The following is a 16,123-nucleotide window of genomic DNA, read 5'->3' as shown; positions in this document are numbered from 1 at the left end:
CTCTCTCTCTTTCATTCCCCTCATCTCTCTACTCTCATTTTCCTTTTCTTTTCTCTCCTCTTTTTTCACTTCTTCCCTACATGCTCATTGTAAATACATGCATGCATTGTATTGCTACAACTACTGCATATTTGCGCCCCCTTCCCTCTAGTCCCCCCAGCCAACCCTAACTTGCATGAAATTGCCGCTCAAACACGTAACTCATACCTAACACACATCAATTTTCCCACCGCCTCCAACAATTCCCGCCCAATAACAAAATTCCATTTCTTTCCTGCCATTAAATATTTTTAAAAGTCAGTAGACAAGACGCTCACATACCGGTATTAAACAAAATTAAGAAATGCCAGGATTCAGGGTAAAACAAAAAGAAAAAGATCTGACAAAGAAAGTTGGATTTTTATTTAATTATTGTCTTTAAATTGTAAACAGAAAGAAAATTTGCAAAGGAACAAAGGCATACAGTCGTGTTTCCTTATTAGAGCGAACAACCTTTATCAGATTTTGTAAATTTAAACACACAACTCGAATTGACTAAAATTCAATTAGAATAAAAAAAAAAAATGGAATCATTTTTTGCAACTAATTCAAGAAAGTCCCAGTTCAGTGGAAACTTTTTTAATTCATCAGATTTGACTTCAATTCAGCAAACCCACTTGTTAAAAATGTATTCCTCTATTATTGCTGGTTCATTTATGACAGTATTTGGGGTGACTGCATTTATTAATGGAATGTTAAGAATCAACTCATTTGTTGGTCTTTTGGTTGGAATTGGTGTCACATTCTATTTGACAGCATCATCATCTAATAAGAGCTCTATTTCCATTAAACGTTTAGCAGCCTATTTGTTACTATGCTTTGTAATTGGTAATGGACTTGGACCTTTGATCCTATTTAGTAACTTTGTTAATCCTGTTATCATTCCCACAGCTCTTGCAACCACATGTATTATCTTTATTTCGCTATCTTTTGGAGTTTTATTCACTAAGAAAAGACTTTCTCTATATACTACTTCTTTTATTTTCACAACTATTGCATATCTTGGACTTGTATCATTCTTTAATATCTTCACAAGATCCAAATTTGTTGATTCACTTTTATCCTATGCTTTTGTTATGGTTTACTCATTTTATATTTACTACGATACCCAAAAGACTCTTGAAGCTATTGCATATGGTGAGAGAGATTTCCTTCTTCACTCCATTCAGCTTTACCTCGATGCTGTCAACCTCTTTACTAAGATTGTAGTCATTCTAATCAGAAAACAACAAGAAGAGGAGGAAAAACGTAGAAAGAGAGAATAGAACTCGGATTATTAACAATTATTATTTCATGACTAGAATATCGTTATATTGATAAACATTAATCTATGCAGAGAAAATAATTTGTCTCATTAGTCAATATTCTAACCGAAATTTCAGACAAAACACTATTTACGTTACCTACAACTTCTCTGGCATGTCTTACTCTACTTCGCTGTTTCTTTCATGGAGTCTCTCCTTTTCCATTTTTCTGATAACATTACATCTTTGATCTTTTATTATCTCTCTTTTAGAAATCCCATCATCTTATTTTAAAGAACTAGGCAGATAAGATGCACATTCTGGAGTTAGGTATCCACGACATATTTGTGTCAAACCCTTAGTCGCATTATCGGTGCACCCCCCTCCTACTTCCATGAATTAAGGAAACAGAAATCCATCCCAAAGTTAGTTGCTCCTCCTCCTCCTGTTAAAAAGGATAAAGGAGAACAGTCAGAGTATTCGGAAGAAACTCCAGCTCCCTGGCTACCTCTTAAAAATGGAGGAATGACACTTCCACTCGGCATAATGAAAGAGCCGTTGTTGATATTATTGTTATCTGAAAGAGATGATGGGAGTGAAGAGGTTGTAGCATTAGAATTAAATAAACTAGGCGAGCTCAAAAAGTAGTCATTATGACTATTTGGGACTCCCTCAGCAAGTTCAGGTAAAGCCTGACTACTCTGAACCTGGGCTTGAGATTGAGTTTGAGCCTGGTCATGGAAATTAATGCTGCTAGCCTCCAGGTGTAATGGGGAACCGATAATAGACTCTCTTAGCTTCTGGGAAGAGGGCTGGCTGGTGGAGATCTGTAGAGAAGACGCAGAATTTGGATTTACTAGGTTGTTATGATTATTAACAGTAAAAGATGACTCTGAAGCACTATTGGAAGCGTTTATTGAAGAATTCTTGATGATAGATGATGCAAAGGTCCAATCTTGAGCAGCTTTAGAAAATGAATGAGAATCATAAAGACATTGATTCAAGTTTTGAGGGCTGGTATTGGCACCATTCCCCTTTATAAATGACTCAAAGGTATTTCCTACTCCCCAGGCATCGACTATGGATTCACCAATTTCTGGCTGATCGAGCCACTGAAAGCAGCCATATACCTTTGAGTTTTGATTTATAGCATTAGACGAGTTCTCCGGGTTATTAGCTGATATCCAGTTATTCATCTCCGAAGCCTCATTGATCAACTTATTATAACCAGTAAAATCTCCAAAAAGTGAGTCATTAAAGGACTGAGAAGCTCCTTGGGAGCTTTGGAATGGGCATGAATCCAATACTAATCCAGGAATCCTCATTGAATGCTTGTCAGAGCTACCCTTCTGATAATTCGTCCCGAGTTGGTTAAACCCTGCCGAAGTCGATGTTGCAACAGGGTTTGAGTTATCTCGGAAATTGATATTCTTTTCATTCTGAAATATTTGAAGAGGGCCTGATGTCTTGGAAGGAGGTGGAGGTGGAGGAGGTACAAGATATCTAACTGGTATTTGCTGTTGCTGTTCACTTCCCGTAGGGCAAGACGATTTTCCAAAGACAGAATTGCTCCTAGCCGATGTTTGGAAAGATGTTAGAGGGTTGTTAGCGCCCTGATTAGCTTTCAAAGGGTACCTCTGGAGCTGTTGGGATCCATAGTGAGAGAAGAGTACATCTGGTAGACATTGTGATCCTGAAGGCGCCGTCATACCTGTAGGCTGAATAGAACTAAGCCCCACTGCTCCTTGAGACAGTTCAGAGCGATTAGATCCAAACATGTTGTGGGGCCCTCTTATAGATGCTGGAGATATTGAGGAAACACACAGACAATCTTCAGCTAAAGCTGATATATCCTGTTTGGAGAAGCCCTCAACATTTAGTATACCGGCCCCATTTGATGCGACTCCAAATCCTGAGGTATTCCCAATACCTCCTCCAAGTTCTTCAAAATTATTTGCAATACCTCCAGAATTGTTTGCTCCGGAATGGCTCGGATGCCCTGAAGAGGAAGTCAAACATACTCCTGTTCCAGCCCCAGAATTATTACAGGAATTAGATGTCGAGGAGCAGTTAGCAGAAGACTTATACCTCTTGCCTCTCTTCCTCTCTTTATGCTGAAAATGGCAGAAACAACAATGCACACCGTTTCTACACTTCTTATTGGTCTTATTGACAAAAACACAAGGCTTACATAAGCCTAAAACGTGCGTAAAAGACCCCAAGGAAAGAGAAACGTCTCCAGAATCCTTGACAGTTGAACTAATATTGTCTTCTTGTTGAAATCCGCCTCCAACCACATCACTCTTAAGAAGACTTTCAAATATATGACTCGGCCAGGAAACATCAAAGTACTTGAGAAGAACTCCCAATATAGAGGGAGTACTGGCAACATTGGCCAGATTAAGTCCAGTTGGATGTTCCGTAGTGTTGATTATATCACCTATTGTGTACTCAGCAGTCTCCTTACCAAGAAAAGTCCCATAATTGGGAAATGGAAGCTTGCTCAGAAGGAATTGAGAACTCAAGACACTCTCAGCATTTCTCATTTCATTAGCCTCCTGGGAATCCAACCCTCCAGCAAGTTCCTTGATAATGTTTCTGTTGGCACTATTGACAAGCCTTCCAGAGAAATTGCGGCCTCCAGACTCGACTGTTGGATCTATAAGCCTCAAGATATCTCTAACAACCTGAAATTCTAGCTCCACTCTATGGGAATCGCTAATACAGGATCTGTAGAGAAAGATATTAGATACTAGGTACTCCTTGGAAGGAGTTATAGACTCCTCACCACATGTTGAAGGGGAGTCTACTGGAACTATTGAACTTTCAGTTCCGATTCCCAAGATTGTACTTACATTTGAAGACAGCTCAGAGCTATTTTGAAGTCTCCATCGGATACATATCAAAACAATGTATCTGAGCTCCGAAATTGAAACTAGAAAAGATTCATTTAAAGTTGTTCCTATCTCAGAGCTTTTGGTCTTTTGGTTGATAGATTGGAAGCCACCCAAAGCATCCTGCCCCGTAATTCCACAAATAGGGGAGGGATCTCCAAACTGAACTTTTATTCCAGAGAGATTTGGACTCAAGTCTGAGACAGAAACTAAGCCACGGCTAGAATCTGTTACCCCACATACAAGATTTGCACCTCCCAAAATCTCGATTCCTCCATTTTCACTTGAAATTCTTTCTTCGAAACTCATTGGTATTCGAATATCCTAATGATCATTTCACACAAAAATGTTCTTCTTTCCTATATGTATTTACTCTATAGGTCCAGAAACGTTCACTGTGAGAAACAGCTCCAGGGCAAAATCCCCAGTGACTGTTCAGCAGTGACGAAGACCTTCTTGACTTGCTAGATTTTATTACCTTTCTGAACAATCTTCTATTTACCACACGACTCTTCGTATTTCAAAATGTTCTCTGAATATTCCAAATTCCTCTAATCACTCTAAAATTACATTGATCCTTCAGAGTAAACTAGTTGTATGTCCAATTCTTGAGTCTCTAATACTCCTATTGTTTGATCTTTTGTTTATTGATTGTTCATTTATTTTTATTCGTAATATACATATATAAACGAATTGTATTCTTTCGATACTGAAAAATTACAAAAAATTTATATGTAATTTTGTGAGGAGTCCAGTTACCTCTATATAATCATTTTTATTTTGACACACTTATTTAATGCTTTAGATTATAATACTTTACTGATACCTGTATTATTTAACTTATTCCCACTTATTGACCCTTACGTATAAATCTCAAGCTCCACACTTCTCACACCACTCTTGTTTTCAATGTACCTCACCTCAAAATCTCAAGCTAAATTTCACGCGTAAATTCTGAACGCCTATTAATTACTTTCCGCTAATTATCTCGCACTTATATCTACTTATATATATATATATATATATACTGTAAATATACATACTTGTCTTGGTTCCCCAATTCACTGCTCTACTCGCATAAATTCTTTATATCCTCCGAGTCCCGCGCCTCAAGCTCACTCTTATTTTTTGTATCAATTTCAATCTATTCATTTCTATATATATATATATATTAATTATCAGTTACCCCCACATTACTTATACCCCATACCGCATGCGCGCCATTCCCCTCACACTCGCCCGCCTGAAATTTTGGCGGGTTCGGAGCAAATGGTTTTTATTGGATGAAGGATTTTTTGTGTGGTAAAATTACTTTTCTAAGAACAATCTTCCACCTTTGTTGTATACTTCTCCTCGGTCAACCATGTTGTTTATAGCTTGTACATGCTGTGGCCATGTCAAAGTATATTGTGTGTCAGTATTTGTAGATATTTTAGAGCCCTGATGATCGTCAGAGTCTTTTTGGGAGAACTTGTCCTCACCTTGACTTGCAATTGCTGCTCTAACTCTTGCAAATAGCATAGCTGGGGCCATTGCACCGTTTAATTGGAGTGTAGCTCTAATGAGCAGCTCGCATTCTTTAATAATATCATAGTTAGCGTTTTCTCTGTCTTTGTTAGATTTGGAATTGCTAGGTGAAGAGGAGTCTAATCCATTATCTTGCTGGTCTAGTACAGAAGGCGTTGTAAAGTAACAGTACTTCTCCAAATATGTCTCCGAAAAAGCAATCATTGGAGGAAGACTTCCTCCGCCAGCAGAACTCCCAGGATTGTTTTCTCCTTTTTTTGAGTAGGAAGTTCCATCGCGGCTTGCAGTTGGACCTTGGTTCCTGGTATCCTGCGCTAAATCTTTAGGTTTGAAGGAAATGGTTGTAGTGATTATTCCTGTTGGGAAGTTCAAATTCAAATCCTCGTCCTCTTCTTCACCCTCGTCATATTCACCCTCTTGCATATCATCCTGATTCTCAATTTCACTACGTCTAGTTGACAAATATCGACCATCGAGGGCCGTTCCCTCTTCTCCCCTCCTACTTTCTCTCTCACTGGATGCTTCTCCTAGATTTTCATGAGAAGTCCTCTTTGGAGTCTCCATTAAGCTTGAAATAGTGAAGTTTTTTTTAAGAGAACTACTTTGACGATTTAGTCCAGTCAATGAGGCATTACTGTTCCTATTATTAAGCATATTATTAAAGTCCAACATAACCGTCATATCATTAATATTAGAACCATAACCTTCTTCTGTTGTCTTTATTAAGCTAAAACTTTCATCTGTCCGAGCTACAGACATTTCTCGTCCTTGCTCTTTTTCATCTTCTCCGCCTGCCTCTCTTGTAAGCTTTATGTTGCTAAAGGTTTGTGGAATATCAAAGCACTCAAGTCCTTCCTCTTTAGTAACTATTTGAATAATCCCCCTTGATAACATATTTTCAATACTCCAACGAATAGTCTGTTCATCCAACCTAAAATGATTCAAAATATCCATAAATGTGACCTTAACTTCCTCCTTGTCTGTTAATGCTTTGCTAATACGATCAGAAGATCTATCTGTAGCCTTAGGGCTGATTGTAAACCAATTCAAAATAGAATTTGAACTTAAAAGTTTATCAGAATCCAGGAATCCGTCTTTTGATGATTCACCTTCTGGATAATCCAAATCATCTTCTGGATGTTTGCTTGATATATAGTCGTAAATACTTATTTGAAGGAAATTCAAAGCTATGTTGCTTTTCACTGTCCCATCAATTGCAGTTAAGTCAACTAAACCAATTCCATATCCACAAAAACAATTGAAAGTTCTTCCTGGATGTTCTCTTTCAAAGAATTGCCTGTACTCTTTAATCTCATCTTCCAATACTGGAGCTAAAGGAAAGGTGTCATCTCTTATCTCCATATTAATTACGCCTTCTGACCAGTAATTTCTTGAAATTGTAAATCCTGTCACAGTTGGCTTGGATTCCGCATTAAGCAAAGATCTTTCTCTAAATTTACTATATTCCTTATTATCTAATATTGAGCTGTTTATATCCTGTAGAATTATACTACAGTTGGTCAATAATTGTTGCTCATCTTTACTCCCAAATTTCGAGCTTCCTGAACCTCCTTTTAGCAAATTTTCACCACTCCTTCCACCAATTGTCAGCTTTATCATTTCATAAACTGATTCATCCTTCTGGAAGCGTCTCTCATCAATTTCCCAAGTATTTTCATCAATCAGACTACATTTTTCTGTACCATCCACAGAATTTGATTCAAAACCCAATTCTTGTCCACTTCCTATCACTCTTGAAGCCAAATTATAGATATAATCATATAGAAGAGTTAAGTTACTTCCATAAATACGAGAAATCCAACTCAAAACTAACTTGATCTGGGGAATATGAAAACAATGAGAGTATTCTTGAATCTGATCAAACGACTTTTCAAACAAACCTCTACACTCATTTCTATAGTTTGGATTGGAAATTGAAAACTGAGGATATACGCCCTCATCTGAACAACTTATTGGCATTATAATCTCAGAATCACTCAATGCTGGAGAACAATTCTCAAGCATTAATGGCATCCAACTAACTATACAAAGTGTTGTATCTCCTCTCTGCCTCAAAGCATCACCAAAACTGATCAAAGTTTTATCCATCCGGTTATTTGGGAAATCTAACATTAGCAGAAATATTATCGATTTGACATAAAATCCTACAATTATAGAGGTATCAACATGTAAATGAAGTAATTTCCCATTCACGTAATTTAACATCTCTCTTGAAATCTCCGAAAACCAAACATCTCTTAATATATTGCTGCTTGGAAAGTAATTCATTGTAATATAAAGGTCTAGAATTGAACTTTTACTCCTTGGAAATTCCATAATTAGGTCTATAACTCTTCTTTTAAGACTCCAATTGTATTCCATGTAAAACTCCTCAAATATCATCTGAAATCCCAAATCACTATTCATTGGCTCACATTCTTTCCCAATCATATAAATATTATTATTTTCTTGAAAATTAGCCATTCCAGAACTTTCACTCTTGTCATTCTCTTGATCTACAAGTTCAAAATCCTGAGATTTAATATATCCAAACCCTCCATCTAATAGACCCATTAATATTGGTCCCATAAATTCATGAACATATTTCGAGTATATTCTCAAATTACTTTCCTCTGTCTTTCTTCCTTCTAAAAATAACACAGCATTTACTGATTGTATTTTTAACAAGTAAACCACTCTTTTTTTCCACAAATGTTCAAATCCCACCAATTTCATTAAAACTGGAAGATCTCCAATTCTAGTCATCAAAGTTATTTGACTACTCTTATTACGCACATATTCTTTCTCTTGCTCTATAGAGCAAAAAACTAACCAAATCAGCTCGTCCAATAGTGTTGTATGAATTCTTGAAAGTTCTTCAAGTGAATTCTCTCCATTATTTTTATATAAATCCTCCATAATTGGGCCTTGAGAAATTACTCTAAGAATTTCCTGAATCCTCTTGTTATCCCAATTATCTTGATCTTCAATATTTCTATGTCTTACACTTTCCTCTCCAATATATCTATTATCACTAAAACTTGAATTCAACTGATCTATGCATTTCTCATTAGAATTTGAGCAACCAATCAAACTTAATAATACCTCTAAAGTCTCAAAATCCAAATTCGATGGAAATGAACCATTCAAACTCAATACTCTGGATGCTTTGTGTTCATATATATGCTGAAGATTCTCTAATCTTGACTTACAAATCTCCATTCTTTTTTTTGTATTCCCACAAGAATCATTAATTAAAACTTTTAACAAATATTCTCTCATTATTATAGGATTTATATCATTTTTGATCGAAAATTCATCACTATTAAGTATCTTCTCAGAAAGAAAAGTGATTATTCCAAATATATATTTCTCCAATACTAAGTCAAAGTCTGAAGGAATACTTTCTATCAATAATAAACGAATCTTTGTCATAAAACCATAAATCACTCTACGAAGTGGGCATTCACCAAGATTATTAGGAAATACTTGATCTTTTTGCGAAAGGCAATCATATATAAAGCTACTCCTCTCCATATTTGGAATATTAACCAAAGAAGTTGCTCCATATAGAATGAAAACAATATTCCAAAGTAATCTTACCAATCCAAAAATCAAACAACTATGAAAAGATAAAATATCTCTATCCATTGGAATAAGAGTCTTACCATCCTTAGAATAATCTTTATTTTCAACAAAACTCCCATCTACAGAATTTGTATCATTACTTGTCATTCTTGAGTCTCTTGTATCTGTTTCACCAAGTAAAAGCAAAGTAGTCCAAAAAAATGTGATCTCTTTTGAGATTATGTAATCCAGAGAATAACCTAAAAAGCTTTCTAAGATTTGTATTGAAAGACCATTTCTATATATACATTCTAAAGCCTCAGTTATTTCCGGGGTTTCCAGCGTTGAAACCAATCTTTCAAGCTGTAATTTGCTTTCTGGAGATTTTGGAATTGATTGGAATCCATTAAAAATATTATCCCGATAAGTCTCAACTTTTTCATAAATCTTCGAATTATACAAATATCCATCTAATACTTTATTAATGTCACTTACAAAGTTTTTGGCTGAAATACTAACCATAACCCATGCCTCCAAAACCTGCTCAGAGAGTTCAGAAAGATTATCTGGTGTAGTAGACTCACAAAGGCCATCAGCAAGCAAGTTCTCTATTATCATGACTGATTGAATTATTAAACACCTTTTTTAATTTCTTCAAGGCCTCTGGACTTTGGTCATCCCAAGTTGATTTACTTACATGCCTCCAAACCCCCCACGCATACTTGGTGAGGTAGAGCCCCCCTTGCAACTTACGAGCCCGGCTTTTTTTCTTTTTTAGATAGGAAAATATAAAATCTCAAAAAAAAGCCTTGGAAATTCAAATAATAAGAAGCTCCTCCTCATATATCAGGGATGCCAAAGAGAACTAAGGCTTTAAATAGAGACCCTGAGGGGTTTGAAATCCCGGAGAAGCTACGTAATACTCCCAGCCCAGATGCAGATCCAAATCACAAAGAAAACTGGACAACTTCAAATTACCAGTTATCAAAACGGAACTTCTCAAAGACACAACTTCAAACCAGATGTAGACTTTTCAAAACAATAAGATCTGCTGTTGAAAATCCAAAACAGTCAAAAACAATCACCAATTCAGTATTCAACCAAATAAGAAAAGGACTATTAGAACGTCCAAATCACTCATCATTCATCTCAAGTCTTAAGGAAATTATAAGACTGATTCTTGAAGGCGGTGGAATCCCAAGCGTGTTTTTGCAATCAATTTCAGATTGGACAGGATCAGATTCTTCTGAGAAATGCCTTGAAAACTTAATTATTGATCTTCAAGATAATAATACTTCAATACTCCAATATTACCCAATTAAGCCCAAGAAACCTTCTGATCTTTACTTTTGTGAAATATTTACTGATTTCTTTCTTGGAATTGGTGATGTATTATGCAAAAGTATAGTGAAAGATATAAATCTTGAATCAATTGCAATTACATGTAGATGGATTAAATCCACAGCGAATGCATCAATCAGACCTCTAAGACATTCAGGATGTGTTGCTCTGAATGGAATCTTAAGAAGCCTAATATTAACAAAGTTTGAACTGTTAGAGAAGCTTTCTAGATTTAAGATCCAGTTTGAAAATGAGTCACCAGGTACTGGAGCTAAGGAAAGTCTGGAAGAAGAGCTTTCCAAAACTAGCAAATTATGTGAAAGGCTTGATTCTATTATTAAAGATGTTGTCTTTGATTCTTGGAGCTCAAGAGTACAAGATGTGAGTCCAGAAATACGCAATAACTGTCTTTGTACTCTTTCTGAAAGCATTCTACAGCCCCATATGGCCAGTATAGTTTGTGAAGCTGAAATTCCTTCAATGCTTATTAGTCTCCTTCCAGAAGAACTGAATTCAAATCGTATCCAAATTCTCCGTTCAATTTTGATTTGCATTGAGACTAAGGACATTCTTAATAAATGTAGCGTAATTTTGACAGATAGTCCTTTTCTAAGAAGTCTCAGAAATTTGGTAGCACTTGCCTCAAAGCTTCCTTCGGATCCTGAAGTATTATCATGTGGAGAACTGGCAATTCGAGTTTTAATAGGTCTTCTTAAAAACGAACTTCTTCAAGAGGAGTTTGTTGATGAGATTGTGGATTTACTTTGGCTCGGACCATCATCACCGGTGATTAGTTCCCTTCTTGCTGAGTTTGTAGACTCTGCTCTTTTTGAAGGTGGGATTTCCCATGAAAATATTGAGGCACGAGAACTCATTGAGCTTGCATGTCACCAAATTGAAAATAAAAAGGTTAAAAGTTTGATAAACTTGGAAGAACTTAAAACTCTTGAACCAGGCAGAATCAGATCAGATCTTCAAACTTTCCTGGAGTTTATTCACGAATTTGGAAGAGATTTGGTAGTCCTTACTCATAGATGTGTTAATGCTTTTTGGTCCAAAGCTCCTTGTGTTAGAGATTCAAAATTCCTTGTGGAAATGCTTCTAGCAACAGAATGCTCGTCAAGCTCGCAACTTGAGCCTTTAGGTGAGGAAATGAGGAAAGTTTTGTTATTAGTTTTACATGCAAATGTTTCTCGAATTGAAGATTTATTATTCATAGAACCTGAAGGTACTTCAAGCTTATTATATTCAAAGGCTGAATCTATATTAACTAGATTCAGAGCGTTTGTAGCAATTTCTGTGATTCTTGAATATATGGAACCTCTTATTCTTCTTCATGAACAGAATACTGATTATCTTACAATATTACTTTCAACATTCTCAACATGTATAAGTTTGTATTGCAAAATAATACAAGATAAGGAAAATTTAAATTTTATCCCATCTGGAATGAGACATTTCCCTATTAAAAAGCTCATTGCTCTTATTCAAAGCCATAGCGACTCAAGAGTAATTGATGGAATTTGTATGACTTTTTCTCCAATTGCCAGCTTAGATTGTAAAAATCTTCAATTTAATGAAAATTCTTTAATAGATATTCAATCGGATGTTGAATCTCTTAATAAAAAGCTCTTGGACACTTTCTTTGCGTCTGGAAGAGAGTTCCTGGCAAATACTGATGGGCTTTTGTACTCGAATGTAGCAGAAAACACGTCCAATTCAAAGAAATCGAAGAAATCTTCAAAAAAGAGTGAAAATGCACAAAATTCTGCATTAAATACGATGTGTAACTTTAGAAAAGCTTTTGGAGTTGTGAAATACCTTACTACCAGTAATATATATTTGTCAAGCCAATATAGAGATAGTTTATCAACATTGAAATCTTCGGAAATGTCCCCAGAACAGGGATCAGGTGTTCCAAAAACCTTTGAAATTCTTTTTGAGGTTCTAGAAAGAACTGAAAGAATTATTCAACTGAATCTTGACCAAATTCTCTCACACCAATGTACTCAACTTTATAGTCTTACTCTCGATATGCTTACTACAGGTTATGCCCACCTTGTTCAAGATCTTTTGCAAGGAGTAGATGTTGACTCTATTGAAAATAACGAAATAGACAATGAGGATGACCAAGTAAGTGAAAATAATTACCTTACTTTAAGTAATCTTAAAGAATCCACAATTGAAATATATAAGGCAGTTAGACATAAGTTGAGCAGCATATTGCTTGAGTCTCTGAGAAATAATATCAAACATAAATCAACAGATAACCAATGTCTCAATTTAATTAGCCTCCTTTCTTTATGTTCTTTTCTTGTAATTACGGGACTTCAGGGAACAATTGAAAACAACTTACGAGACCCAGATGCAGATTGTGAGTTAAAGTGGGCTCTCTCAGATTCTGAATTGGCATTAATTACAAAGGAATTAATTTACTGGACTTGTACAAACCGTGATAAAAATGTGAATAAGGATTTTAAAATTTCAAGCCTTTCATCTTCTTTGATTGAAGGATTTAGTGCTATTTTAAACTTTTCTGATAAAGATAAGCCATATTATTTGCTTTATCCAAGTTGTAGAATCTTTGAGCCGCTGGATAATTTAAAAGATGAAGCCTTTGTCACAACTCCTGAGACTTTGGGAATTTATAAGAACAAAATCAGTGATTTTCTTGGTCATCCATTTTCTCCTGGTTGTATTCTTGCAATAATATCAATTTCATCTCAGTATAAAACCACTCTACAGGTCTTTACTCCGATTCTTATGAATTATCTGACAGACATTGAAGATGTTATGATTAATAATTATTATCTTGAAAGCCTTCATTCAAATTTAGGATCTGAAACTAACAAAGAAAAGCTTGCTTTTGCGAATAATTTTATTGAATCTGCACTATTAAAAGAAGACCAAGAGTGTTTGGGAGTATTTACTTGTATCTTGACTTGTATAATTATTTCCTATATCCAAGATAATCATACAAGAGCTCAAAGGCTTAGTAAGAAACTACTCCCAACATTCTCATCCAGATTTGGATGGAGAAGAGTAGAAGAAATAATTAAATCTAACATCTCAGATTTATCAAGGTCAATTCTTGAATGCTTGCGATTTTCTCTCTTTGGAGAGATATCTATTCCGGTATTTAGAGATATCATTTCCAGGGATGAACTTATTGAGAAAGGTATTAAAACTAAGGGAATTATTAAATTATTTTTGGACTTCCTCATGACTCAAAACGCTCCAGGAGGAGGAAAAACCGTGATTAATTCACTTTCTGCTCCCGAGATTCAAAGGATTCTGGAACAGGCTAAGTCTCTTTGTGGAATTGATGAAAACAACTCTTCTGGTGGTAGTAGACTTTCGGTAATGTTAAATAAGGAGTTACTTGATAATGATATAATGAATTTCTTGGATATTATTTCAGGCAGATCTGAGAAGAGAATTTCCAATAAAAATCAGATATCCAGCAAAAAGTCAACCAGAGATTCTGAAAATCATTCAATAAGTACCTCAATAGAAAATAGCATTGTTGATCCTTCAAAATCCAAAAATAATAGGTCAAAAAGAAAAAGGCCTTCTAGAGCTTCAACATCAAAAGTTATGTACTTGGAAGATGATGATGACGAGGAAGATGATATTGATTTCGATGAAGAAGATGATGTAGTTGAAGATTCCAACTTATCTGAGAATGAGCCTGAGATCGAGACTTTAAATGACCAAGAATGACCTTCCAATTTTTTTTTCAATCATTAACACAATTATCAGTTCTTTAATGAATCAAGAAATTACTTTTTAATTTAAAAGTATTCCCTTAAAGCTATTTAAAAAAAAAAATAAAGATATTACAATTCTTCAGACTTAAATTGATGTTTATTTGATCTGGAATACATCAAACTTCGTTTCTCCACCTACAAAGTATCTCTCCGTGCTTGCTTACTATTGTATCTTTGTTCCTACATCCCCAATATAAACCAAATGCTGCTGTACTATTGTCATTATGAAAGGTTTCCTTATTAATATCCCAAAGAGCTCCAGGACCAGATCCTAACAAATATGGTCTATTCAAATCTTCTATTGAAAGCTCATCTGAAAATGCAATCCTTGAAATGTTCTTATATGCAAGATAACCTGAAATCAAAATATCATCAGTAAAGAACATATGATTGATAGTTTCTGTAGGACAATTATTCTTTAGAGTTAAAATATCCTTACTAATGAACTTTTTTTGAATAAAATATGTTCCAACTCCACTCAGAAGATCTACGCTTCTAATAACAAAATTTGCACTCTTTTGATCGTGACTTACTCTGTGAGTTCTATCTGTTCTATATGTTGGATCGCATTTATCGTGAAAAGCCTGTCCTCTTCTACCCAAAGCTGCTTCTGGAAATTTTTCGTGTATATAAATATAATCACAAACTAGATGTCTTGAATATCTTGTATCATCATCCAATATTACCAGTCCTGAATCTTCTGGAATATTCCCAATCTCTATTGGTAATAGAAATTTTGTTGCTGGGCCGTAGTCTTTTCCCCTTAAAATTCTCAGCAAAGGAAATCTGCTTTTATCTTGCAAATAACCCGGAATTGGTGGATACTCTTCTCCTGTCCTTTCAAAAATGTATGGAATGGATAAAATTACTTCCTTAATCCCATAAGTCTGTTTATGTAATAAGTCCAAATACTTACCCAAGTTATCAATTCTTTTTGGGGTAGTAGTAAGTAATATATATATCGGGCCATCAAAACTATATTTACATGGAAACAAAACTGAATCCAAAACAAAGCCATTCTTTGACTCTTCTTTAATAATAAATTCTTTTGCTGTCATATTCTTTTCATTTGCTTCTACATATTTGGCAATTTTATTAATTGAAGCACCAATGGTATCAAACATATCTTTGCTTTCTGACAACTTAAGTGAAATTCTGAGCATTGAGTCATTTAGCTTATCTAATTCGTCCAAGCTTTTTTGATTTGTTATATCTTTCTCTTCTAACTCGAGAAAAATTCCCTGTTTTCCATTCTCAAGGTTTCTGCTTGAATTTATTAACATATAAAAAGTTCCTCCCATGAATATTAATATTGACAATCCAAAGGCAAGTAATTGGAACTTTACTGTTTTACCACTTGTTAAATTATTATGTAGGTTCATACTCGAATAATTAGATTCAATTCTAATCTAATAACTAATTTTATTCCAAAAAAAAAAAAAATTATATATATATGTAAATATATATATATATATGTTTTATTCAAGAAATTATAGAATTAATTAATCATCCTTAATAACTAGTCAATATTTAGTAAATAAACTCATATACCGGTGTTTACATGCAATTTTACATGCAAGTCATGTAACATAAACAAAAATACACGTACTAAATACTTATTCAATTGACTTCTTCCATTTTTTTTTATTAAAATTAAATAAACAAATTAAAAAAGATGTTTTAAATAATTTCACGTTCTTTTTGAATTAATTATTCTCTTCTGGGTGAATTTGTACTCAAA

The 16,123-nt window shown here is 34.8% G+C and overlaps 5 protein-coding genes across 5 annotated transcripts; 2 read left to right on the top strand and 3 right to left on the bottom strand.

Annotated features, from left to right (window-relative positions):
- The first annotated feature begins 563 nt into the window (after positions 1–563).
- Chro.60342 (bax inhibitor-1) lies at positions 564–1,304 on the top strand. The annotated part of the gene is made up of 1 exon (XM_662747.1): positions 564–1,304. The coding sequence occupies one exon, from the start codon at positions 564–566 to the stop codon at positions 1,302–1,304; it is 741 nt and encodes a 246-aa protein (XP_667839.1).
- A 365-nt stretch (positions 1,305–1,669) lies between these two features.
- On the bottom strand, positions 1,670–4,486 carry Chro.60341 (aob567, aof1001, aoe110, aoe264 and aoe130 genes). Its single annotated transcript, XM_662746.1, has 1 exon — positions 1,670–4,486. One exon carries the CDS (start codon positions 4,484–4,486, stop codon positions 1,670–1,672), a length of 2,817 nt encoding a protein of 938 aa, XP_667838.1.
- A 999-nt stretch (positions 4,487–5,485) lies between these two features.
- Positions 5,486–9,889, bottom strand: Chro.60340 (hypothetical protein). Its single annotated transcript, XM_662745.1, has 1 exon — positions 5,486–9,889. The coding sequence occupies one exon, from the start codon at positions 9,887–9,889 to the stop codon at positions 5,486–5,488; it is 4,404 nt and encodes a 1,467-aa protein (XP_667837.1).
- A 234-nt stretch (positions 9,890–10,123) lies between these two features.
- Chro.60339 (related to nuclear protein sa-1) lies at positions 10,124–14,335 on the top strand. The annotated part of the gene is made up of 1 exon (XM_662744.1): positions 10,124–14,335. One exon carries the CDS (start codon positions 10,124–10,126, stop codon positions 14,333–14,335), a length of 4,212 nt encoding a protein of 1,403 aa, XP_667836.1.
- A 163-nt stretch (positions 14,336–14,498) lies between these two features.
- Chro.60337 (transmembrane protein) lies at positions 14,499–15,764 on the bottom strand. The annotated part of the gene is made up of 1 exon (XM_662743.1): positions 14,499–15,764. One exon carries the CDS (start codon positions 15,762–15,764, stop codon positions 14,499–14,501), a length of 1,266 nt encoding a protein of 421 aa, XP_667835.1.
- Between the last annotated feature and the right edge of the window lie 359 nt (positions 15,765–16,123).

Source organism: Cryptosporidium hominis (genome assembly GCF_000006425.1).
Source record: "Cryptosporidium hominis TU502 chromosome 6 CHRO016113, whole genome shotgun sequence".
Classification (NCBI taxonomy): domain Eukaryota; phylum Apicomplexa; class Conoidasida; order Eucoccidiorida; family Cryptosporidiidae; genus Cryptosporidium; species Cryptosporidium hominis.
The sequence above is the reverse complement of the archived record's forward strand: the minus strand, read 5'-3'. Positions and strand labels throughout refer to the sequence as shown.